The sequence below is a fragment of the Dama dama genome, chromosome 5 (assembly GCF_033118175.1).
Source record: "Dama dama isolate Ldn47 chromosome 5, ASM3311817v1, whole genome shotgun sequence".
In the NCBI taxonomy this organism is placed as follows: domain Eukaryota; kingdom Metazoa; phylum Chordata; class Mammalia; order Artiodactyla; family Cervidae; genus Dama; species Dama dama.
Window position 1 is genome coordinate 63778616 of NC_083685.1, and position 25165 is coordinate 63803780.

Sequence of the window (25165 nt, forward strand, 5' to 3'; positions counted from 1 at the left end):
CTGCTATCCGGGGAGAGGAGAAGGTTGAATTAAGTACGAATTCAGTTAGCCATGACCGTAGTGAAACCTCCATAAAGCCCCACAACGGCTGGGTGTGGAGAGCCTCCTGTTGGTGGAGGTGCTGGGAGAGAGGTGGCCGGGAGATGACCATACCTCCATACCCTCTGCCACCCCTGACCCCCTGCATCTCTCCATCCGACTGTTCATGAGTTACATCCTTCCCTAACAAACCAGTGACCTAGTAAGTAATATGTCTCTGAGTTCTTTATTTACAAAGCAGAAACAGACTCACAGGTTTAGAGAACGAACGTAGGTGGTGAGGGGAAGGGACAGTTAGGGAGTTTGGGATGGATAGGCACCCATCGCTGTGTTTTAAGGCTGACCAGCAGGGACCTGCTGTATATAGCCCAGGGCGCTATGCTGAGTGCTTCGGAGCTGCCTGGATGGGAGGGGGTTGGGGGAGAGTGGACACGTGCGTATATATGGCCGAGTGCCTTTGCTGTCCACTTGAAACTGTCGCAACATTGTTAACTGGCTGTGCTCCAGTATAAAATGAATAAGTTGAAAAAAAGCCTCTGAGTTCTGTGCACTGCTCTAGCAAACTGATCAAACCAAGAGGGGGTTGTTGGAACCTCAGGAGCACAGGTGGCAGCCTGGACTTGTGACTGGCATCTGAAGTGTGTGTGTGTGTGTGTGTGTGTGTGTGTGTGTTGGGAAGTCTTGTAGGACCAAACCCTCACCCCATGGGCGCCCCTGCCATCTCCAAACAGACAGTGTCAGACTTGAGTTGAACCGAAGGACACCTTCAGTCTGGAGCACTGCGTGCTTGGTGGTATGGGGACACCCCCCACCCTTACACCCCCTTCAGAACTGGTGCCAGAACACTGCAGCACAAGATATTCTCATGGCCCCACGGGAGAACACGAGAGGAGGCTGGCTCTCTGACAGGGGCTTTGCCTTCTTGTGCAGCTGCTGTGCTTCGGGGCCCACTCTGAGCGCTGACCGTGGGATCATGAGGCAGAACGCCTGAAGGAGGTGCTGCTTCCGGTAGCACATCATGTCGAGAAGGCAGATACCAAAATAACTGTGATTCTGAGAGCAGTGCCTTAGCAGAGGGCCATGAGCGTAGTGGAGGGAGAGGGTATCTCCCATCTTGGAGTAGGAAGCCCAGATGCCTTCCTGGAGAAAGTGGCACTGAAGTTGGAGTTTGCAAGATGATAAGGCATGTGTCTGGCGGGAGGGGGCAGCTTACTGCAGGGGAGGTTACAGCAAGGGTAAAGGCCCAGGGCACAGAGGGACAGCACATCGATGAAGAGATGGGAAGCTTGGGGATGTTAACCTGTGAAGGCCCTTAAATCTGCTGTCAGAAAAAAGAAGCCCTTGACAAGTTTTAAGCTCGGGAGTGAGGCTGGTAGAGGGCTGGAGTGAAAGTGCAGAAAGGATGAGCCCCCCTGATCACGGGAATGGACCTGCAGACTCTGAACGCGGCCCTTCTTGTCTTCCAGGTATCTGATCCCTTGCAATCACATGATGCTGAGTCAGAGGTGGGCTGTGAAGGAGAGAGACTGTTACTCTGTGTCTGCGGCCAAGCTGCTCGCCCTGACCCCCGTCTGTTGCTCCAGCGGGATCACCCTGACGCTTGGGAACCAGGAGAGGGATTATATTCTCTGGTCAAAGTGCACGCGTGATAGCCCAGGTAGGGGTGTTGCTGACCTGCGTCCCTGACCCTTGAAGCAATACAAATTGACAAGAGGCCAGGGGAGGAATTCAGGCAGGGCTTTCCCGGGCCTCTTGCTGCAGCCCAAGAACAAGAAGCAGATGCCTTTGCTTGCTCCCCAAGCCGGGGGCCAGGCTGGTCCCTTAAGTGGGGTGAGGGTGGGGGTGAACAGGTAGGTGGGGTCAGAGGGCTGGCTTAGGTGGTCTGCCGACCCCCGGGGGCTGCCGGTGCTGGGACCATGCTCAGTGCCCTGTTGCTTCTGGCACCGCAGGAGTGGCGGTCCAGCTTTGGCCTTTTTGTATGCTGTTTTTCATCATTTGCCCCATCTGTGCATGCATGTGGTTATTTTTAGTTCCTCATAGCTTCTTTGTATTCTGTTGCTGGAGGGGAGGAGGAGATGCATGTCCAGGTGTAAGCACTGAAGCACAGGGTCCCGGGTCCCAGCCTCCCAGGCAGCCCTCTCTAGTGATAATCTTTATAAACACGAGGATACCAGATGCCATCTCTCTTGGATGTGTGTCTCTCTTGGCAGACAGGGAATGCTGCACTGAGTCCTGTCTCTTTTATGACTGACTAGCTAGGGTTCCTTTTCTGCTTCTTGAAGTTGTGATAAGTATTCACTGACACGCCCAGCTCTCACCTGGTCAGTGTCCCCAGACCTCAGTTTTCACTAGGCTTCCTAGCAGCCTCCTCAGTGTACAAGCATGAGATGTGTGGTATTCGCACGTCTTTTTAAACAAAATGGGGCCGGGGGTTGGAGTTGGCTATAGCTAAGGTAGAGTTAGCCCTTATTTTAGATAATGAAGAGGCTTGAACGAAATAAGGAGAGAGGTTGACGTGAGATGACCTTGACTTGGGGAGGTAATGAGTAGGACTTGTTGCTTGACTCGTGTCTCTGCCACTGGCTCTCGGGTGATCTTTGCCTCTGAGCCTCAATTTCATCATCCTGTAAATGGAGAAAACAGTGTCTCCACATAGGCTTGTTGTGAGGATTAAATTCGACAGCACCGATAAAGTGCCTGCTGGGTGGTGGATGTTTTAAGAAATGGTAGAATTTATGTTTGCCCTTGTGAGAGTCCATTTTTCTCCTAAAGGAAATGTAAACTTCAATGCAGATGTTTGCATAGCTATTTCAGTTACATGGTTGAGAGCTTTTTAACATCAGAGGTAGTCAGTGTATCATTCTTAGGGTAAAGGGGCTGTTTTGGTAGTGAATATGAAAATTTATCACAAGACACTACTTGGAACATAAAACTCCCAGTAATTCTCAGGATGGCAGAATGAATTAACAGGCTTTTCGAAAAAACCCAGGGTTTTCTAGAGAAAATCTGTTTTCCAAGTTCACGGATTATATAGGCTTTCTACTTTAGAGTCAAAGCAAAAATCTTTTTAATTCTGACCTGCTCTATGGCAGGTGCCATATTGGAAGTATTACTTCACCTAATCCTCCCCGCAGCTTGAGAGTTTGCCGTCATTAGCTCCAACTTCTCAAAGGCTGACACCGGTAGCAGACCTCCGCTGGCAGTGGCCAGGTTGGTTTTCTGTCTTCTGTCTTCTGTCTTCTGTCAGGGTAGAGTTTTTGTTTTTATTTTTTCTTCCTAAAAATGTAACCATTTTTTTTGTTCTTTGAGAATCATGGTCAGAAACCTTTAGAACCACAGTGGCTTGGGGGGACAGGGTCTGGGCAGCTCCGCAGAGCTGCACCCCGTTCTGACTCGTGTGTCTCCTGGGGCAGGGCCCACGGAGCCACCACTACCCGAGGCGTTCGCGCCGTCGGCCTGCATCGTGGAGTACGGCAAAGCCCTGGACATCAGCTACCTGCAGTACCTCTGGGAGGCCCACACCAACATCCTCCGCTGCATGCGGGACTGCCGCGTGTGGTCCGCCCTGTACGACGGAGACTCCCCTGACCCCGAGGCATTCTGCCTGGGCCCGCCGGAGGAGAGGGCCCCTGGCGCCACCTCCCCTGTGCTCCGGCTTCCGCAGCAGGTCCCCGGGGCGACCCGGAAGGAGAAGAGCCACACAGAGCTGGAGTGGGATGACAGCTACGACACCGGGATCTCCTCGGGGACCGGCGGGGGCTCCCCCGGGCCGTATGAGGATGCTGAGAACGCCAGTCCCCCGGCCCCCGTGGACCCCCCCAAACACATCCAGGAGATGAAGAAGAATGCCATCCTGCTCTTCAAAGGGGCCTACATCGAAGAGTCTGACTTCCAGGACGATGTGATGGTGTACAGGCTGTGTGCTGAGAAGGATGCTGAAGACGCCCGTGGTTCACAGGAGGACTCCATGAGGCTCCCAGCCCAGACCCAGGTCCAGGGTGCCCCCCTGAACAACGGCCCTCTGCCTGGCCCTGAACCAGAGATGGATTCTGAGGAGGAACATAGCAGGGCCGATTCGGACGTGCCCCACAGTGTGTCCAGGGACCCAGAACCAGAGAACGAGCCCGAGGTCACCCCAGAGCCAACCCCTGAGTCAGCAGCCCCCAGCCCCGAGGTGGAGCCTGGTGCCCAGCCGACAGCGGCTAGCCCCGAGGGTGAAGATTTCATGGCCCAGTACGAACAGATCATTAAAGAGCTGGGTTCCAGCACCGAGGGCCTGATGGAGCAGGATCTCTCCTCACCAGATGCCTTGCTGGTCACAAAGGAGCCGGAGGGGGAGAAAGACGGGAGCCAAGGGGAAGAGGAGGAAGAGGGGAAGGACCCAGAGGAGGAGGACGATGACTTTGACTCTTTCATAGCTGAGGCGCCCCCCACAGAGACCCCGCCATCCCCGTTCGGAGTGCGAGACGAAGCCGCCTTTGCCAGTCACCGTCCCGCAAGGATGCAGAGCACCCCGTTTACAGGTGACGCCCTCAGATTGCTTTGTGGTTTCTGCTTTTGAAAGTACTTGTACATGTTGCATCAGAGGAGTGAGGTAGGTGCAGGTAAGGGGCATTCTCAGTTTACCTACCAGAGGGGTGGAAGTATTTTTGTAAGGAGCAGGGAGGAGTGGTTTAATTTTTATCTTATTTTATCATCTTGCAATGATTGTCTTTTTCCCCGCCTGCTCCCCCAAGCAAATTGGAGGTTATATTTTGCCATTAAGTAACTTCTATTGAGAGGCCAACAGGACTCACTAAACCCCACAAGAAGTCTGGTCTCATTATTTAATAGCCTCATTTCTTCTTTTTTGGTGTTCAGTCACTAAGTTGTGCCTGACTCTTTGCGACTTCATGGACTGGAGCACGCCAGGCTTCACTGTCCTTCACCATCTCCTGGAATTTGCTCAGACTCATGTCCATTGAGTCAGTGATGCCATCCTACCATATCATCCTCTGTTATCCCCTTCTCCTCCTCTAGTCTTAATTTATTTTTCTCCTTAGCGTTTGTTTTTATATGTTTTATACGTTAATTGTTTTAAAAAACAATTCCGATTTCCTCCACTGGCTCGTGTGCTCCATGAGGGCACAGTTGTTGGCGTGGTCTCTGTTCTGTGCCTGGTTCTGAGCAGTGGACAGAACATACAGTAGGTGCTCAGAATACCCCTTGAATCAGTGTGGCTGTATACAGACAGTACAGGCCATTGGAGTTAGTCATGCCTTTCCCTGGGAACTCATTTCAATTAATCACAAAATCTTCATCCAAAAATGAGTAGAGCAGATCCACATAAACTCATCACTCTAATAAAAGAATGGGTGTGTTCCAGTGGTATACCCCTAACAGTGGGTAGAAATCATGGAAGAGGCAAAGGGCTAGGATAGGGTATCAGGTAAGTGGCTTGAGGTGAGGAATTATGGTAGAATTATTATTATTAAATTATTAGCCAAGTAAATTTATTACCAAAGTCCAATTTGGCTGCTCACTGATTGAAAGCTAATACTTGAGAGACACGTGTTGGTAGGAAAAGAAAGACTGCTTTATTCAGGAGCCTGGCAACCTGGGGAGAAGGTGGACTCATGTCCAAAAGCCAACTCCCCACTGCTGATTGGGGGCAAGAGCTTTTAAAGGGGAGCTTCGGGTGTGCATAGGCGGAGGGAGGGGACAACATGCAGAACAGGCATTGTCAGCTCTGACCGTCATCTTGAAATTAGTCTTGCAGTACTCTGACTAACATCATCTTGGTTGTTTGCAGAATCTCCAGTTCCAGGGTTGGTTTGTTCCTATTACTTTGGGGCCAGTTCTCAGAATTCTGGCAGCTTAGGTCATGGCCAGAGTCTGGTCATCATGTAGTTAACTTTTTCTATCTGGTGGGGGTTTGAAAAACAGCTGAAAAACATCTGCAAAACAGCTCACAGGACATCACTTAGACTTTTATCTATAGCCTTTGAAGAGGAACTAGAGGTCCTTGATTTTGTTTAATGGCTAAAGTATTATTATTTTGTCTTGCTTGACTATTTTCCTTTGCTTTTGTAGTTTTCTGATTAAATTTTTTCTTTGGCTAAAGTTTTCTCTGCAGACAAGAAGCAGGCAGGAGACATGAGGGAGGTCTGTCCTGGGAAGGCCCCACAGGGTCCTTCCCCCTTACAGTCTGAATCTGGAAATCATGGCACAGAGGGAGTTTCCCTGGGCTTGGGGGCAGCCGAGGTGGGATGTCTGAAAGGTATTCAGTGAGAGGAGAGGGTCCTAAAGGAGCCAGCATCCCAGAGGAACAGACTGGCCTTGCATCAGGCCTGTGGGGACTCCTGACTTGGGCACTTCAGCCACATGGCCTTGGTGTCCTAACCCTGGGACAGCTAAATGTGATCCTGGGGGTGGAGGATGGGCCGCGTCATTACTGTCACCACAGGCAGCCCCCAGCAGCCTCAGCTGAGGCTCGTCCTTCCCTGGCCAGGAGGGGACGGCTTGGTGGGGAAAGACCACGCCCCCTTCCCACCTGCTTGGATCACTCATCACCCATGAAGTCACAGCATCTTCAGGTGCAACCAGTTGGCTGACATGATCTCAGTGCACTCTTCCACCTCCTCCAACATTTCTTCATCTATTTACTGATGACTGAAAATTTGTTTAAACAGGTAGAAGGCACAATTACAAGCCTTGAAGTTCTAGCTGAGATAACATTTCAGTGTAAATGGGTTTTAATTAAAACTCAATCAATCAATCATAAGTAAAAAGGATTAGACAGTCTGGCTTGTCCCAGTTGATGAGGGGAGGGTGGGGAGCATGAGGGCGCTGGCCTACCACGGGCGGAGGCAGAGTTTGGTGGGAGGAAGGACAGAGCTAACACCAGCTCTGCCCGCCGGGTACCCCATCTGCTCTCACTCAGCAGGACTTCCAAGTTTGTCTGCTGTGTTCTCCAGGACAGCAGGACTACCCACTGCTAGTGGAGATTGTTCTTCAGAATACTGGCCTTCTTATAGAGGAGCTTCATCCCTGGGCACTAAGTAAATTGAGGAAGCAAAGTATTGTTCAGTCGCTCAGTTATGTCCGACTCTTTGCAACCCCATGGACTGCAACACGCCAGGCTTCCCTGTCCATCACCATCACTTGGAGCTTGCTCAAACTCATGTCCATTGAATTGATGATATCGCCATCCAACCATCTCTTCCTCTGTCATCCCCTTCTCCTCCTGCCTTCAATCTTTCCCAGCATCAGGGTCTTTTCAAATGAGTCAGCTCTTTGAATCAGGTGGCCGAAGAATTGGAGTTTCAGCTTCAGCCTCAGTCCTTCCAAAGAATATTCAGGACTGATTTCCTTTAGGATTGACTGGTTTGATCTCCTTGTAGTTCAAGGACTCTCAAGAGTCTCTTCCAGCACCATAGTTAGAAAGCATCAATTCTTCAGCACTCAGCCTTCTTTATGGTCCAACTCTCACATCCATAGATGACTACTGGAAAATCCATAGCTTTGACTAGACAGACATTTGTTGGCAAGTAGTGTCTCTGCTCTTAACATACTATCTGGGATGTCATAGCTTTTCTTCCAAGGAGCGAGCATCTTTTGATTTCGTGGCTGTAGTCACTGACTGCAGTGATTTTGGAGTCCAAAAAAATAAAGTGTGTCACTGTTGCCATTGTTTCTCCATCTATTTGCCAGGAAGTGATGGGACCAGATGCCATTAGTTTTTAGAATATTGAGTTTTAAGCCAGCTTTTTCACTCTCCTCTTTCACTTTCATCAAGACACTCTAATTCCTCTTTGCTTTCTGCCATAAGGGTAGTGCCATCTGTGTATCTGATTATTGATATTTCTCCTGATAATCTTGATTCCAACTTGTGCTTCATCCAGCCTGACATTTCTCATGATGTACTCTGTATTGAAGTTAAATAAGCAGGGTGACAATACACAGCCTTGACATACTCCTTTCCCAATTTTGAACCAGTCCATTGTTCCATGTCCAGTTCTAACTGTTGCTTCTTGAGCTGCACATAGGTTTCTCAGGAGGCAGGTAAGCTGGTCTGGTATTCCCATCTCTTGAAGAATTTCCCACAGTTTGTTGTGATCCACACAGTTAACTTAGGGCAAAAAAAAAAAAAAAAATCTAATACATCACCTATTAAATAATACCAATATTTTGAATATGGTACACCTGAAAATCAACAAACCATAATCTGAGATTTGGATACATATAGGTAATTTTAACTGAAACCTTGTCTGTTTCCTCCTTTGAACCTTGTACAGCTTCTTTTCTCTCCCCATGTATGTGAACTTTGTCATGTCCAAACTGCTGAGTTTGTTCTGCAGCATTTGGTTTAACTTCCCTCTCTCCATGGAGGGCTTCCCTGGTGACTCAGTGGTAAAGAATCTGCCTGCAATACGGAGCTGCAGGTGATACGGGTTCAATCCCTGGGTTGGGAAGATCTCCTGGAGGAGGAAATGGCAGCTCACTCCAGTTTTCTTGCCTGGAGAATCCCACGGACAGAGGAGACTGGAGAGCTACAGCCCATGGGGTCACAAAGAGCTGGACACAACTGAAGTGACTTACCATGCACTCTCCATGGAATCCTAATTTCTGCAGAAATGAATTTACTACTCAACAAAATCAGAGCATTCCATTTCATTTATCTAATTTATTTTATTTATTCATGCATTCAGCAATCTTTTATCAATCCCCTGATACTCTGTGCTAAATACTAAGGACACAGAAATGAAGGGAACTGTAGACTTTCAGAGGGGACATCAACAAAGAACTGTATGCTCTTCATGAGAAATGTATTATTAGTCATAGTGTCCAAATCCTATGGGGGCCCAGTGCGGGGAGTGGGAAAGGCTTCACAGAGGGGGGCCATAGAGGACAGAAGGTTCTGGGTAAAAGCAGCTGAGAACGGCAGTCAGGCAGGGGAAACAACAGGTGAAGAGAAGGGGCCTGCCACCACCCGGGGGTGACAAGGCCTGGATATCGGGAGTAGAGAGGAAGCCACAAGATTGGTGTACGCTGACGCAGGGAGCCCTCAGGCCACGCTGAGGAGTGGGGGCTTGTGCTCCAGGCCCTGAAGACTGCCCGTCAGAGTGGGTGAGTGGTGTGACCAGATTCCTGTTTGGAAAGGCCAGTCTTGAAGACTGTGGGGAGAGCATTGGAGTGAGGAGAGGCTGGTGCCAGGAAGATCCAAGTAAGAGGCTTGTCATTGTATCTGGATTCAGAATGCAGGAGTGATAGTGTCTGCAGGAACATTTTCACAGCTGTGGTCACATGATGAGCGGAGATGCTTACACAGAGATGTTCATTGAAGCATTACTTATGACAGAAGTCACCTAAGCGTCTGCCAGTAGGGGACTGTTTTGCTCATGTAACACCCATGGCAACCAGATGTCTTGTGAATGAACAAGATGGCTCTGTGCATAGTGATACGGCACAGTCTCTGTGGGAGACACTGCAGTGCAAAAACGAGAGGCTGAACAGTGTGTAGACAGTATTGTCATTTTATCATTTATTTCAAAAAACTACCAGGAGGTAGACAGACACACACACATATACTCACTCACCCTGGGGAGCAAGGCAGTGTGTTGGTTAAGAGTACTGACGCTGGAAGCGGATGGCCTGAATGAGAATTGTGACTCCACTTACTCACTGTGCCTGTGACATTCTGCATCGTCTTTGGTGGTGGTGGTTTAGCTGCTAAGATGTATCCAAGTCTAGCGACCCCATGGACTGCAGCCTGGGGATAACTATTGGGTTGGCCAAAAAGTTCAATTGGGTCACATTTATGGAAAAACCCAGGTGAACTTTTTTGGCCAACTCAACAATAAACACACTTTGTAGGGTTGTTGTGAATATTTAAGTAAGTCAATACGTGAAAAATGCTTACAACACTGCCTGGCACATAGTAAGTGATTAATGTTTTTAATGATAATTATATTTATTATATACATGAAACATTGCTGGAAGAATGCACTTGGGTCTGTTAACAGGAGTTGCCTCTGGCAGGAGGTCTAGTGCTTATTTTATACCCCTATACTCTTAGAAGAAGAAAATTTTTCAATCATTTTAATCTTTATTAAAATAGAAAAACTGTTACTTGAACACCAGACAGGTGAGGAGACTGACCTCGGGCAGTGCTGGCAGGGGAGGTGGAGGTGATGGTCTGCGTTCGGGAGGTTGTTCCCAGGTGGAGTCGGCAGAGCTGAGGCTCAGAATGAGGGTGGCGCCTCTAGGAGTTAGGAAGCACCTGTCAGGGTGGGGGTCACTGAAGCAGGGGAAGAGGGCCTGAGGGGAGAGAAGGGAATGACATATCATTCGTTGTTCTGAAAATTCAGTATTTATGGGTGTGGAGTTAATCTGTCTTCCCAGAACGGAAAAAATACACCCTCATTCCCACACACACCTGTGGCTTTCTGAACTATAACGGAGTTTTCTCATTTTCAGCTGCTTGCCCATTTCCCCTTCCTCCTGCATTTCGCTCAGGAGGTTTTTTTTAAAGTGCTACAATCGACTAAGAATAAAACAGGAACTTGAAAGGGTTTAATATGTTTCTTATTGCACATGCCTAAGAAGCTGTAATCAACAGTGTTAGTAGATTATAGACAGTCTGCTGACCTTGACCTGATACCCTGTTGTTCAGGTGAGACAGTGATGACGGGACTGTCCTGGGCATGGTGGCAGGCTGGGTTCCCTCCCTGACAGTAGTGCTGGACAGTGGGCCGTCAGTACTCCCACTGCACTGCGTGGCTTTTGTGTCTGTAGGGTGGCCAGGAAGGTGAGGGCTCTCATTAAGGAGGTTTTTTAAAATTAACTTATTTTTGGCCGCACTGGGTGTTTGTTGTTGCGTAGGCTTTCTCTCACTGCAGTGAGCAGGGGCTCCTCTTCGTTGTGGTGCACAGACTCCTCACTGCGGTGTCTTCTCTTGTTTTGGAGCGTGGGCTCTAGGCACGTGGGCTCCAGTCGCTGCGGCCTGAGGGCGCAGTAGCTGTGGTTCCCGAGCTCGAGAGCACAGGCTCGGGAGCTGTGGTGCACAGGCTCAGGGGCGCCATAGCATGTAGGATCTTCCTGGACCAAGGCTCAAACGCATGTCCCCTGGGTTTACCCCCTTCTGCTACCAAGGCTTCTGAATGAAGCATCTTGTGATGAAGTATGTCTTTGTTAAACTCATATTAATTTTGGTGAAATCTTCCTAAGGCATGTTTATTCGTGGCATATGGATTCCTATTCACTGTACCATCAGGGAAGTCCAAGGAGATATGTTTTATAGGAGACTCTTCCCACCCAAGTATCACCTGAGCCACCTGTCTCGTTCCTCTGGAAGTCCCAGGGACTGAGTCCCAGGGACTGCAGGGGAGCAGGGTCGGGGAGGGCGTGAGCCCAGGCTGGGGTCTCGGGGAGTGAGGACAGCAGCCTTCCCCTGGTAGATCTGCCTGGAAGACTAGAATTAAGTAGAGCTGCTGGTGACATTTCGGGGGTTCTTGGTGGAGCCCCATCAAGTTTCTGTCATAGTGGTGTTGCAGTCCAGAGTTTCTGGATGTGGTTGGCACTGTCTCCAGCTTTGTTTTGTAAGCAGGGGCTCTCTATTTGAAGAATTCATTGACCTCCCTGTGTCATGAACAGTGACTCAGGAGCTCCGCCCACTCCCAGGGAAGGGGAAGTTGGGGCCAGTCTTGACACACAGATGGAAGGTGTCTCCTGGGCTCTAACTAAGGTGCCTCAGTGACAGCGTCTGTGTTTGTAGTGGCAGAAATAGTGCCAGGACTCTGTTACTTGTCAGTGTGGGGAAGAGGCTTAGGTTTGCTTTTCCCGTTTCTCACAGATAGCATCTGCCTTCTTACAAAGGTTTACCCTCTCCCACTACCAAAGCTTCTGAATGAAGCACCTTGTGATGGAGTATGTTTTTGTTAAACCCATATTAATGTTGGTGAAATCTTCACAAGGCATGTTTATTCATCAGGGGTTATGTGCTTTTGTCAAAAACATGCCATGGTTTAGAGGCATCATCAATAGCTCCACTGGGGGAAATAGAAAATTCTCATTGATTTTGCTTAATGGACCACTTTTATGGTGAAAATGGAAAACATCTTCAAGTAATTTTATTAATGCCAGATTTATTTTCTGGATTTTCCTTGTCTTCAGTCAACTCAAATGAAAAGCATATTATTTTTCTAGTGACCCAAATTAGTTGAAGCTTCTTTTTGTCTATTTTTTTTTTAAATGAACTGCTTTTACAGTCTAAGGGAATTTCTTGTTTAAGGAAACTTGGACACACCGGACTCCAGTTCCCCAAATTGAGCACTGAGTCTCTCCCCTCCATAGCTTAAAGTTGTGGCTCTAAAATTATAGCCAAGGCCTCCTTCACCTCTCATATTCTCTTTTTTTAAAAAAATATTCATTTATTTGGCTGCTCTGGGTCTTAATTATGGTAGGAGGGATCTAGTTCCTTGACCAGGGATAGAGCCTGGGCCCTCTGCATTGGGAGTACAGAGTCTTGTCCATCGGTTCTGTGACCACCCCCCACCGCCCCCCTTCTCAATGCTGCTGTTGGTAAACATAGTTTGTAGGTATTTGCTATTCTTTAACAACAGGAAGACTTTGTTAAACTTTTGATGGCCACTAATGTTTGCATGACACCCTATAGAGCATGAGGGCCTCTCTGATGGCTCAGTGGGTGCAGTGTAAGAGACACAGGAGAAATGGGTTAGATCCCTGGGTGGGCAAGATCCGCTGCAGAAGGGAATGGCAACCCACTCTGGTATTCTTGCCCGGAGAACTCCATGGACAGAGGAGCCTGATGGGCTACAGTCTTGGCATTGTTGGCTATAGCATGCACCATCAGGGAATGAAGAGTGCCATGTTTTAAAGCATTGGCAGCCCCAGGAGATACAGAAATAGTATGAAAAGTACATTTCGGTTTTAAAAATTAAATCACTTGTCATTTTTTCTAAGGTCCATGATAATTTTCAAAGTATTAAAACTGCTCAGGGAGTCAAAATACTAGCTCCCAAAGCACGGGTTTCTGCTTTGTCTTTGTGGCGGTGGTATGCCTCGTGGTTTGGTTTTGAGGCACCAGCCGACCTGGTCCCCTCCGCTGCACTTGTCTGAACTTGATTTGCCCCCAATGGCCCCGCGGCAGCCCCCTGACTCCTTGGTCTTCAGGAGAGACGGCCCCTGCGCCCAGCCGGCCCTGAGCCTCGTGTCCTTCCGCAGGCCCGTTCATCAGCGTCGTCTTGTCCAAGCTGGAGAACATGCTGGAGAACTCGCTGCACGTGAACTTGCTGCTCATTGGCATCATCACACAGCTGGCCAGCTACCCGCAGCCCCTCCTGCGATCCTTCCTGCTCAACACCAACATGGTCTTCCAGCCCAGCGTGCGCTCCCTGTACCAGGTACCGCCCGGCGAGAGCCTGCGCACACCTGCTCCCAGAGGCGTGGCTGATGCACAGCCCCCAGCCCCGCCCCTGGCCCCACCCTGTGCGCCTGCACACACCTGCTGCCAGAGGTGTGGCTGATGCATAGGCCCGCCCCCGGCCCCCCACCCCGGCCCTGCCCCATGCGCCTGCGCACACCTGCTGCCAGATGCGTGGCTGATACACAGCCCCCGGCCCCACCCCGTGGGCCTGCGCACACCTGCTGCCAGAGGCGTGGCTGATGCATAGGCCCCCACCCCCGGCCCCACCCCGTGCGCTTGCATACACCTGCTGCCAGAGGCGTGGCTGATGCATAGGCCCAGCTCCCGGCCCCGCCCCATTCGTCTGCACACACCTGCTGCCAGAGGCGTGGCTGATGCATAGGCCGGCCCCCGGCCCGCCCCCCCCCCCGCCCCCCCCCCCTCCCCCGCGCCCCCTGGCCCTGCCTCATGCGCCTGCGCACACCTGCTGCCAGGGGCGTGGCTGATGCCCAGATCCCGCCCCGGGCCCACCCCATGCGCCTGCGCACACCTGCTGCCAGAGGCGTGGCTGATGTGCAGGCCCCGCCCCTGCTTCCGGCCCCGCCCCTCTCCCCTGCTCGCATTTGCTCTCCAGCCCTGTCCTTTTACGCTGGTTGTGTGGATCATTCTAGACAAACTGAAGATTTGAAGCTTGTTTGATTTGATGTTTTGAGAGCACCACTCCCCCCAGAACACCCAGGCAGTTAAAACGCCGTCGTTCCTGCAGTGGGGGCTGTGCCTGACAGATGTCCTGATAACGCAGACCAGAACTCCGTGCTGAAGTATTAGCGTCATTAGTGCTGGTTTTGACAGGTCCTCGCGTCCGTGAAGAATAAGATTGAACAGTTCGCCTCCGTGGAGAGAGACTTCGCTGGCCTCCTCATACAAGCCCAGCAGTACCTGCTCTTCCGCGTGGACCTCTTCGATCCGAGCCCCGAGACACCCACCAAAGGTCAGCGGGGCCCTCCCCTGTCCCTCCCTGTCAGCTGCTCCCGTTCCCCCAGGCTCCCGACTTGGGGTCCTGGGTGCTGCACGAGCTCCTGGATGCTAAAAGCATCTCAGAAAAAAAAAAACCTCAAAAAAGATTTCCATTTTTACCCTGAGTGTCCTTAAACCAAAAGGAACATCTGCCCCACCCATACGCAGCCTGGTCCCACTTTGGAGAGTCTAGCAAGACATTTGTTTTCCTAACCTAGGGTAGTTCAGGGCAGGACTGATGTGGGAGCTGTTTCTAGAATAAGTGACTTGGCCAGACAGAAGCCTTATGTGCACAGTTTGGTCGTCCTACCCCAAGGAGGGCATCCATTTTACTTATTATGTTTTCAGAGACTTTTGAGCCCCAAATAAATGTGCCTTAGGGCTCCAGAAGGTGAAAACCATTCATCTGGAGCAAGAGAAGTAAAGTTAATGTGCACCTTAAACCTTCCAAGATGCCTTTCCATGGGCTCTGGAGGGCTGGTCGATCAGGTGGTGCAGTTAGGAACCCGAGGGCCCCTGCTGGCCACTGGGCCTGGGGAAAGGGCTGCCCAGCCTAAATTAAGCTCTTGTCACACAGATTTGACAATAGCTGCCTGTCTTACTGAGCCGGCTTCTGTTCATCTCCCTTGAGACAAGTCAGGCTTCTCTGTGGCTGGCGGACAGCAGAGAAAGCATGGCTGTCAGTCCGGGGCTAAAGCACGTGATGGGAAACACGATTTGCAGTGAGAGGCAGGAGTGTAATCCAGAGCAGTGTTACACCGCTGAGGGAAACTGGGAAGGCCCCGCCCTCTAACGGCAGGCCCTGGCCACTGTGTAGCTGTCTGTTCTTGGTCCCTTCTCTTCACGGGACTTAGGCGTCGACTCTCAAGTGAAGATTTGTCTTCCATCTCTCGAGTCCTTTCTGACTGCAGAATTCAGGGTGTGAAAGGTGATTAGAACACTGCAAGATAGACTCTGAAAGGAAGGAGGCCCTGTGCCACTGGCGACGTGAGGGGGAAGCTTCAAGCATGGGCCGTGGAGATGAGCTGGTGGCCAGTCTTGGAGGAGAGCCCCCCGTCTGTGGGAAGGTGGGCTGCAGGTTCCCTGTGGCCTCTGCTAGCCTCGGGACAGTCAGCCTGTTGGCTTGTCCCTCCTGAGCAGGGGGCGCGCTGCTGTGACTCACCCTGAGAGAGCAGTGTGCTTTAGCTTTTGTGCGTAATAAACCACCGCAAAAGACTCCAAACACAGTGATCACATGTGCTCGTGAGTCTGTGTGGTTGCCAGGTGGATCTGCTGCTCTGGGTGAGCATGGCTGGGCGTCTGGGATGGCCTGGCTCACACTGGTGGCTGCCAGCCGGGGTGATGGGGTGATGGGGGTCTGTGTTACTCATCATCCAGTGGGTTTGCCCTGACTTGGCAGCTTCATGGCTGTAGGGTAGTGGGAGCAGAAGACACAGTCTCTTGGGGCCCCAGATGGGGACCCCCCCCCACCTAACAGGTTGATTCTGCTGCATTCTGTTGGCCAAGCCACTGGGTCAGCCCAGCTGCAGGAATGGAGCAGACCACCCCCACCCACCGATCCCCCAGATGGGAATAGCTACGGAGGATCATGGCCATGTGCAGTCTCCAGACAGAAGGCGACTCGAGTCTTCTTGTGCTGCGCTCCGGGCTTGGTCTTTATTTGTACTTCGCAGTTTGTAAAGTGCGTTCACAGACAGTTTTCCTTTCCAGACAGCAGTGTGCAGTGGACATGCAGGGTACTGTTAGCTTCGTTTTCATAGAAGGGGGCTGAAGGTATTGGCCCAGAGAGGTCGGCCAGGTGCCTGGTTCAGAGAGTCTGGGGGCTCATGCCCTGACCAGCCTCCTGGACCCACACAATCCTGGTGCAGATGGTGGCATTGTGGGGTGGAGGGGTCACTCAAACCTTGTGCTCCTGGCTTCAGACTGTGTGACGGCAGTGGCTACGGGATACGTGCCCAGGGGGTCTTGTTCCCGCCTCCTAAGGTGGTCAGTTAGGCAGCTGTGGCGGATGATTTCTAAGGCCTGTGACTCTCAGGGGACGTTGACTTGTAGGCAGTGTCTCTTGGGATAGAAGACTCCCCTTTGATGGAGTTTTTCAGATTAACCTCCTTAATTAACCTCTTACAGGTTAGCAAAGTGACACTCTCTCCTCAACTTTGAAAATCTTTCAACTCACAGAATTACCAAGGTCTCTGTCCCTTGTACAAACCTGACTCGTGTGTGACATGATTGCTTATAAATGAGATGGGCCTGGGAGCCTGGTTCTCAAGGGGCACAGGACAGTGAGTGATCAGAATCCCGTGAGAGGCGCGTTCTGGGGGGGTCTAGTGTCCGCGCACCTTTTCTGATGCCCTTATGGAGGTGCCGGGTAACTCATTTCTCTAACTTCTCCAGTCTTCCCAGCAGCATCCTGAAAACCCTTTGCTGTAGCTTTTCAGACCCAGGGCAACATTTTAGGAAGCCACTCCCGGTTCTGGCATTTATACTTCCTTTCTTTCGTACTTCTCTATACGACTTTTCGAGGGGTGTATAGTTAATGGACCCGCAGCCTGCACTGCCCCATCACGCAGGCCCTGGTGAAACCAGCCTCCTCACTAACGCTTCAATCAGAAGCCTGGGTGGACTTCTCTGCTGTACATTGTCACTCTTGAGACTCTTGATCTGTGAGGCTCAGCCACTTGCCAGGCATTTCATGTTTCCCTCAAATACAAATTCCAAACCACCAAGGTGGTATTTTCTGTTATTCACGTATAGAGTCCTTTCCCTGACTGCTAGTTCTGGAAGGGGTCAGGCAGGTATTATTTCCGTTTTATGGACAAGGACACCAAGCCATTGTGTGACTAGCTGGTTGCCAGGTAGGGCCATAACTCGAGTCTCCTTGTTTTTGAGTTGAGTTTCACTCACAGAAAGAACCATGAGTTCTTTATGCTGCTGGGACAGAACCACTGCCAGGACTTCTGCTGGCCTTCTGCCTTCCTCACTGGGCCTACCCCACCTTCATCAGTGAAGACAGTGTTAATTCTTGGATTCAAGCTGGGTAAATGAAGCTTAGCGATGACACTTTTAAAATTCATGGATCAAGCTGGATAAATGATCCACAAAAACCCTTTGTGGGGAAAGAGTAAATTTGAAAGAGAAAGATGGAGATGAGGACGTGAACCAGCTCCATGGAGCAGCTGACAATGGCGTGTTCTTTCCCTCATTCATTCAGCAAATGTCTATTAGCTTCTTCTGTGGATGAGAGCGTGTGTTGGGGCCCATGAAGGACACACTGTTTAGGGGCTCAGCTCTTAGAAACCTCAAAGTCTAACAGAGGAGTAAGAACAGAAACAGCACCCCCAGGCTGAAGGGCATGCAGACCCCAGCTGGTGAATAAAATGAGTGGGAGGCTCGAACAGGGGGGTCACTTCCCAGGGCAGGAAGCGGAAGTGGTTTATAAAGTCGTGGCAACTGAATTGATGGCAGTGTGATGGCTGACACTTACCAAGGGTCCTTGTGTACATTAAACCTGTTGACTCCATCTTCCTGTGAGTTTGTGAGAAACGAGGACAGGAAAGTACAGACAGGCATACCAGCCCGCCTGCTGTCCCGCAGCCAGTACGTGGCCGCGTCTGTGCTCTTAACCGCTGTTCTGGCACCTCTTAAACCTGGTGAGGCTTAGGTGTGCAGACATAGCAGGGAACGCCAGGTGGGGGCCAGCACAGGCAGTGTAGGTCTTGGTCTGGTGCCTGTGTCCCATCTCCCTGGGTGTCCTGGCCAGCTTCCTGGGTGGGCCCCGCCGGGTCCCCTGGAGAGCTGGGTGCTGTGGCACTGGAGGGCTGGGGGGCGTCGCTCAGGCGTGGTCCCCCAGGGCTGGGGGGCTGGCTGTGTCCCCGGGGATGTCAGCACTTCTGTCCTCATGCTCTTATCAAGGCGTAGTGTGAGTTTCTGCTGAAAGGTAGCAGCAGATTCTCAACAACTTCCCCAGTTCTTTATGGCACGAACTGTGATAAGCTGTAATCTAAAAGGATATTTAAAGCAGTAGAGTGGAGGGTTTTTTTTTTAACACTAAAGACTATAGTAGTGAGATGTGGAAAGTACTATAAATGTCAAGAATTTTTAGTACCATAGTTAAGCAACACTCTGAGAAGAATGTTGAGAAATGGGGCTGAATTCTAAAAAGCAGCCAAAATAATGAGAGCTTGAATATAATGATTTATAGGAAGTAATGAGTCTGTTGGAGTGGGGGACAGAGGAAGACATAAATAATTCCTATTGCTAGGAACGCTGGAGATCTTCAGGAATTAAATAGGTAAGTTGAACCATTTTGATTGGTAAACTGATTTGATAGGAAAATGCAAATCACTTGGGTATGCAAAATTTGGTTCATATCATCTTAGATGAACATGATTGAAACTTAGATTGAAACTCCTGGAAATCATGCTTGAATGGAAGGTCTAGGCCACCTGCTGCTGTGAGATGCCCACAGTGGTGGAAAGTTCCCAGTCTGGCCTGACGAGCCTGCAGCTTTTGCTCCATCGTGCCAACCTTGGAAAGGCTCCATCCATTCTGTTCCTCCCAAAGGCTGGAGGTCCCACCCACAAGCGGGTGGGGATCGGGGCAGGAAGCCCTGGAGGCCGGAGCCCTGACCCAGGCCGTGGGCAGTGTGGGGTGTGTGACTCAGGCCGCCTTCCACAGCCCTGTGGGGTGGTCCTGACTCAGCTGGCGAAGGGAGGATGGTCACTCCGACCCCGGGAGGCCAGGAGGGCAGGTGGAACCCCTGTTGTCCTAGAGAACCATCACGCTCACCCAAGTCTTCACTTGGCTGACTCAGCGGGAGGAGATGCCTTTTCCCTCTTTCCCCTTCGCCTCGCCCTAGGCACAGACGGTTCCTGATAAACTTATATTCTTGCCACAGTTTCTGCTTGTAGAGCCTCATGTGGGAATTGGGGTAAAACTCTCCTGTTACATGCCTGATGCTGGAGCTGATCTGCTGGGTGGATCTGAGTGTCTCGGAGGGAAGCAGAGGGGAGCTGGGGCCGTGTCTTCAGACTCCAGTCAGGGTGGGAACTGAACATGCACGCCCCCCGCCCCAAACACACACACATCACTTAAGGGGTGGACAGAGGGCTTCCGGAGGCTCCTCACCACGGCTGCCTGCCTTCTGGTTTCAGATCCCGTTCCGGACGCCTCCAGGACAGGAAGCGGCAAGAACTTCTTGGATGGCCCCCCGAGAGTGCTTCAGCCCTTCATGACGAACAGAGCCAAGGTGTCGGGGGCGCCCCCCAGCCTGCCCCCGCCGGTGCGGGACACCATGCTGGCAGCCGCCCTCTTCCCCGAGTTCCTGAAGGAGCTGGCCGCCCTGGCCCAGGAGCACTCCATCCTCTGCTGCAGGGTCCTGGGCGACCCGGACGACGCTTGCTGGTAGTCTGGAATAGAGGTTCTGGTCTTCTGCGGTCTAGTGTCTTGACTGAATGTTGAATGCAAAGCTGCTCACAGACATCTCTACTTGGAGACTTCCTGACGACACTTGATTCTGGGGGAGGGGGCCTTCTGAGCACCTCCTCTCTCTCCAGCCAGGTTTCCCCACCTTGTCTGCCCACTGACGTGGTTGCTCCCTTGGCAGGCTTCCTGGGCTCCGTTTGTTTCCTCCTCAGGAGGGCTTGGTCCTTGCTCTCCCATCCCTTTAAGTGGGAGCACAGATCCACCCAGTGACCCCCAGGCCTCAGTGGCTTCTGGAGGTGCCCGTGCCAGAGGGCTGGTCCTCCAGAGGCACGTGAACACATACCTGCCCCTGCCGCCTTCCGCATCGTGACCCCCTCTTACAAAGGGAGGAGTAAAGATGGAGCCCCTCTTGCCTCCAACACAAGCCGCATCATCCGTCCTTTTGCGTGTTGCTTCCAACACTTGTATTCCATCCAACACATGTTGCCTTACCCTTATGGTGCAGGCAAATCCATTGGTCTCAGCTCTCTGCCCAGGAAGTCAGGTATAGCTGGAGAGAATGTGGAATGCAGGGAAATGTCTCGTTTGCTCGAGAGCTTTCTTTACTCATTATATCACCACCTAAACACTGAAAATAGCCTTATTTTAGTAAGATTTGCACACAATGAACTCTGCCTATGCAAACTGTTACTTTGGTTTTTAGGACTCTGATCAACCTAATGAACAAAGCATGGTATCTGATGCTTATGTAAGAAGACAGCCATTGTTATTTTTTTAAGTGTTTTATGAAAAACTGATTCATTTGTGAAACTATCTCATGGTGGGTATTTTTGGGGAGTATGGAGTGGGGGAAAGGATAAAGGTAAACTAAATACAATCTGTACAAACCTTGGTAATTATTTAAAAATCTGTTTGCTTTTTCTAATATGTTGCACTTTGTAGAGAAACAGGAACCGTACAGCCTCTTTGGGAACTGGGATGCAGGGGCCAACAGGTCATAGGGAGCCCCACCAAGCCAAGTGCCTGCTGGGGCCTCGCTCTGCACAGAAACGCCGCCTTCTGAGTAATGGGGCTCATTAGAAGGCCCCATCGTGATGTATTAGCACATCTCTGCTCTGCAGCCCACTCCGCCAGGCATAATTATACTCAGAGCCTCGGTCTACTCCCACGGAGAGGGAGAAGCACACAAAATAATTGTGGGCTAAAAAAAACAAGACCATAAACAACTGATATTCATGGATATTATTAGATTCCACTGCCCTGTACTGTACGCAGGTGAGAAGCTTGGAACTAGGATGAGCTCTGTTTGGAAGAAAATTGGAAGCCCCAGGTCTCCCTCCTCTCTTTGTGGGTGTCTTGCTGAGACCCTGGCGGCAGCGCTGGTGTGGGTTTTAATCAGGCCCTAGTACAGCAGGGGCATGAAGGGGAGAAGCGTGTGAGATGCTGCGGAGCTGAGGCTGCCGTTGTGTTCAGGGACCTTGAGGCTGCTCTGTATCCAAAGCAGGCAAGTTCCCCCCGGGATGAGGCCCCTGGAGCACTGGCTGGGGCCAGGGGACTCCTCGGAGCCAGCCTCACAGTCTTCGGGTCTAGGTAAGGAGCCAGAGCTACGGAGCCACTGTGCGTTCTGACTGTTTGCCTGTCTAGAAAGGTGGCTTGCCAGCTGCGGTGCACATTGGCCTGCCCTTGGCTTCCCAGTGCCTACTCGTATTGCACAAGTTTCTACTGGAAAAGAAAGTGTCTCGGAGGCGGAGAGAGAGGAGCAGAAGGATGGAATTTTGGCTGTAATTTATTCGCTTCCAGTTTTGTTTTGCACAAGTTATTTATCTTCCAGTTTGGACTCACTGGGTATATAAGATGCTCAAATTACATCCGGAAGCCATATCCGTTAGCTTTCCGGTGTGATTTACACTGTTCTCCATTATCTGGTGATGGTGTGGGGTCTTTTTCTTGCTTTTTTATAGGAAACTACAGTCCCCAATGTGGAAGGCACTCTCTGGGGAAGAGTATGTATTTAAAGTAGGTACTGAAGTAGACTTAGAAGAGGATGGAGGTGACCCGAGTCTGCAGTGAGAGGCAGGATTAACTCCCATGGTAGGTGCTGGTAGCGAGCCCACAGGACAGCCCTGTCTGTTTGGAGGCAGACACTAGTTCGGGTTTCTGGATCCATTGCAGCCTGCCACCGGAGTATTATGTCCAGGCTTTCTCAAAATGAGGTCAGAAAAGGAACCTGGAAGTACATTCGTGGAAACGGGTGAACCTCTGCAGTTGAACAGCCAGGTGGGTTGGGCAAGGATGTTTGGGGGTGGGATGGACACGCGTAAGGGCACACACAGAGACCGGGAGCTAAAACGAGCAGACCTGAGGAGTCTGGGGAGAGGAACGCCGGTCTAGGCAGACAGGGAGATACTGAATGCATCCAGGTGGCAATCGGAATCCTTGGTGGGAAAAATCTTGGTACTGAAGTAGATGAACTTCCTGGGTGGTGGTAGTGGTAAAGAACCCATCTGCCAATGCAGGAGATGTTAAGAGACGCGGGTTTGATCCCTGGGTCAGGAAGATCCCCTGGAGGAGGGCATGGTAACCCACTGCAGTATTCTTGCCTGGAGAATCCCATGGACAGAGGAGCCTGGCGGGCTACAGGTGGTGGGCCCACGTCAGCCGCTGTGCTGCGGGTTGGAAGGCGCAGTGGGCATGGGCTTTGGTGTTCCTGGGTTGGGTCACTGTGTCAGGCCTGGGGGTCCTGGGCAGCGGGGGTGAGTCACAAGTCCCTGCAATAGCACGTCCTTCACTGAGATTCATAACTCAGGGTCTGATGTGAAGTTCTAGATGAACTGGGTTTTGTGGTTCAAAGTAATACGAGAGCACTGGGGTATTTAAAATTGATTTTTGGAAATAGCCAAGTAAATGTTTTTAAAATTCTAAAGTGATTCCGGGTTGAGTTTAGCCTAAAATACAATTTTACAGAGTAAAGTATAGAGTCCCAGACATGAAATGGCAATGCTGGAGTAACCAATCAGAGATGTGTTTTTTTTAGTAGGTACTTCCTTTTCCTGATATTTAGAGGAAATGTGAAATGGTCCCCATTTTCCTTAGTAAAATACTTTGGGGTGCTAGGGTTGGAATCAGTGTCTCCGTAACATGTAGGAAGGGGCTCTTTATTCCCCCATGGGTCCTCCAGGGTACCTTTTCCTCAGCAAGTGGCTTTTATTTAGGTCTGCTGCAGTGGTTGATTTCAAGCCATTAAGACATCCTGGGGCCAGGGTATTGTGGGGAGAGCGTCCTCTTAGGTACAGAATCTAGAAACAGGATACATGGTACTCGGGGCTCAGAGCTGTTTTTGTCTGACTCAGCCTGGTCGCACGCTCCACGTGGCTGGGCTTCCGGCTGTGTTCAGAGGTTTGGGACTGCGAGTGTCCTGCCTGCTCCCCTACAGGAAGTGCGGCCGGGGCGGGGGTGGGACATGCCACAGGCAGAAAGATGAACGTCTGCAGTCATGCCCAACCTCAGGTGGGGGTGGGCGGGTCAGTGTGGTCACTAATCGTCAGCCATGCATTTACTGAAATGGCTGGCACACTCAGTCATTTAAATGAAAGACATTATTGCAGGTCAGCTATTACTGCACCTGAAGCGAAGAGCCCACTGATTGGCAAAGACTCTGATGCTGCAAAGATTGATGGCAGGTGAAGGGGCGGCAGAGGATGAGATGATTAGCTAGCATCATAGACTCAATGGACATGAACTTGAGTTCAGTGGACACCACACTCTGGGAGATGGTGATGGACAGAGAAGCCTGGAGTGCTGCAGTCCATGGGGTCGCAAAGAGTCAGACGTGACTCAGTGACCAAACGAAACAACACTACTGCACGTGCTACTTGAAGTCACTGACCAGCGGGGTGTAGCTTGTGGCTCGCCCTGCACCCTAGCCAGCTTAGCGGTATTAGTTCTTCCTGAATAGCAGGCCTCTGGAGCCCAGGCTTCCAGCCGTTGGATATTCTCGACCCCTTCTTGCTTCAGCCCTCAGTCAGTAAATCACACAACACTATTTCTCCATCTAATTAACAGCCTAAGATAGAACACTGTCAAACAAGTTTATACTCTATTCTTAAATCACATCACAGACGGAACATTTTAACAAAATGGAGCTGACTCCCCCCCACCCTTTTGAATGACCATCATAAACCTAAACGCTTTAGAAAGAGCTCTCGAAAGATTAAGAATTGTTTCAGGATAATTTTGCTTCAGTAAATCCTCTCTATATTCAGGCTTTTATTAGGCCATTCCTTGTTCTGGAGGACAGGTCATCCTGGCAGCTCATTAACAGGATAAACAGGGCTTTGGTAAAAAATTTTCTTGAGGCTTTGCGGGCACAGAGTTCTTTGGCTTTTGTATTTGCAGACCTAAGACGGGGACTGATTTTAGCTGAGACTGCCCCTCCCCGCCCCCATGTCACTTGTATTTTTCCCCTACTGTCCTCCACACGAGGAACAAGGCTGCTGGCAGTGTCCCACACGCCTCAGACATCTCTGGGGGACCTGAGGTTTACTGGGTCCTTTCACAACCTGACAAGGCTGATGGCAGCTCTTGAGCCAGATCATGCATTTCATGGAGCTGAGGCTGCAGAGGTCTCTGCTCCTTGGGGTGGCAGCTGACTTTTTACTGGGACACGTGTAGAAAAGGCCCACCTGTAACAAGGCCCCATTCTGCCCTGCAGATATTTTAAAAGAGGGAATTTGGTGGTGATGATATTTAAATGATCTTGGCTAAGATGCTTGACTAAGGGAGGCAGAGAGATTTCAATCAGATGCTTTCCATCTGACCATCAGGGATCAAGCTCTGCTCACAAATAGTCCATGAATGCATTTGTCTAAAATCTGCTGGAGAGACATGGCAGCAATCTACATGCTACTTTTGGTAGTGGAAAATGATGGCCTTTCAGTTAGATTTAGTGTTCTTTTTTCCCCCAAATAGCCACTATGTAGGATCCATGAAATGATGCTGCTAAACTCAACAGACATGAAAAATACAATATAGGTTGTGGGTCCTGGTCATAAGCTATGTACTGAATGAACCAACTCAAAGCTTTAGGAGGGTGTTTATCTGAAAAAAAAATCCATAGTCTTCTTCCAGATTCTCACTAATTATAAAAAAAGGAGGTGGGAGCTCAGCTAAAACATCCTTACCTTGGTGTAAATAATGACAACTTTTTCCCCCCAGAGCCCAGAGGTTGGTAGCACCCACCACTCATATGAAAGGGCTCCCGCCAAAGGCAATCTTTTTTCT

General features: G+C 50.6%; 1 protein-coding gene across 2 annotated transcripts in view; it reads left to right on the forward strand.

Annotated features, from left to right (window-relative positions):
• FHIP1A (FHF complex subunit HOOK interacting protein 1A) overlaps positions 1–24688 on the forward strand; it is a 292970-nt gene extending 268282 nt beyond the window's left edge. For both annotated transcript variants that reach the window (XM_061142495.1, XM_061142494.1), the window contains 5 exons: positions 1506–1696; positions 3453–4562; positions 13264–13442; positions 14297–14435; positions 19615–24688. In XM_061142495.1, the coding sequence (XP_060998478.1) occupies positions 1506–1696; positions 3453–4562; positions 13264–13442; positions 14297–14435; positions 19615–19868 (1873 nt within the window). In that variant the 3' untranslated portion in view covers positions 19869–24688. The remainder of the gene's footprint in view (positions 1–1505; positions 1697–3452; positions 4563–13263; positions 13443–14296; positions 14436–19614) is intronic.
• Positions 24689–25165: the final 477 nt, after the last annotated feature.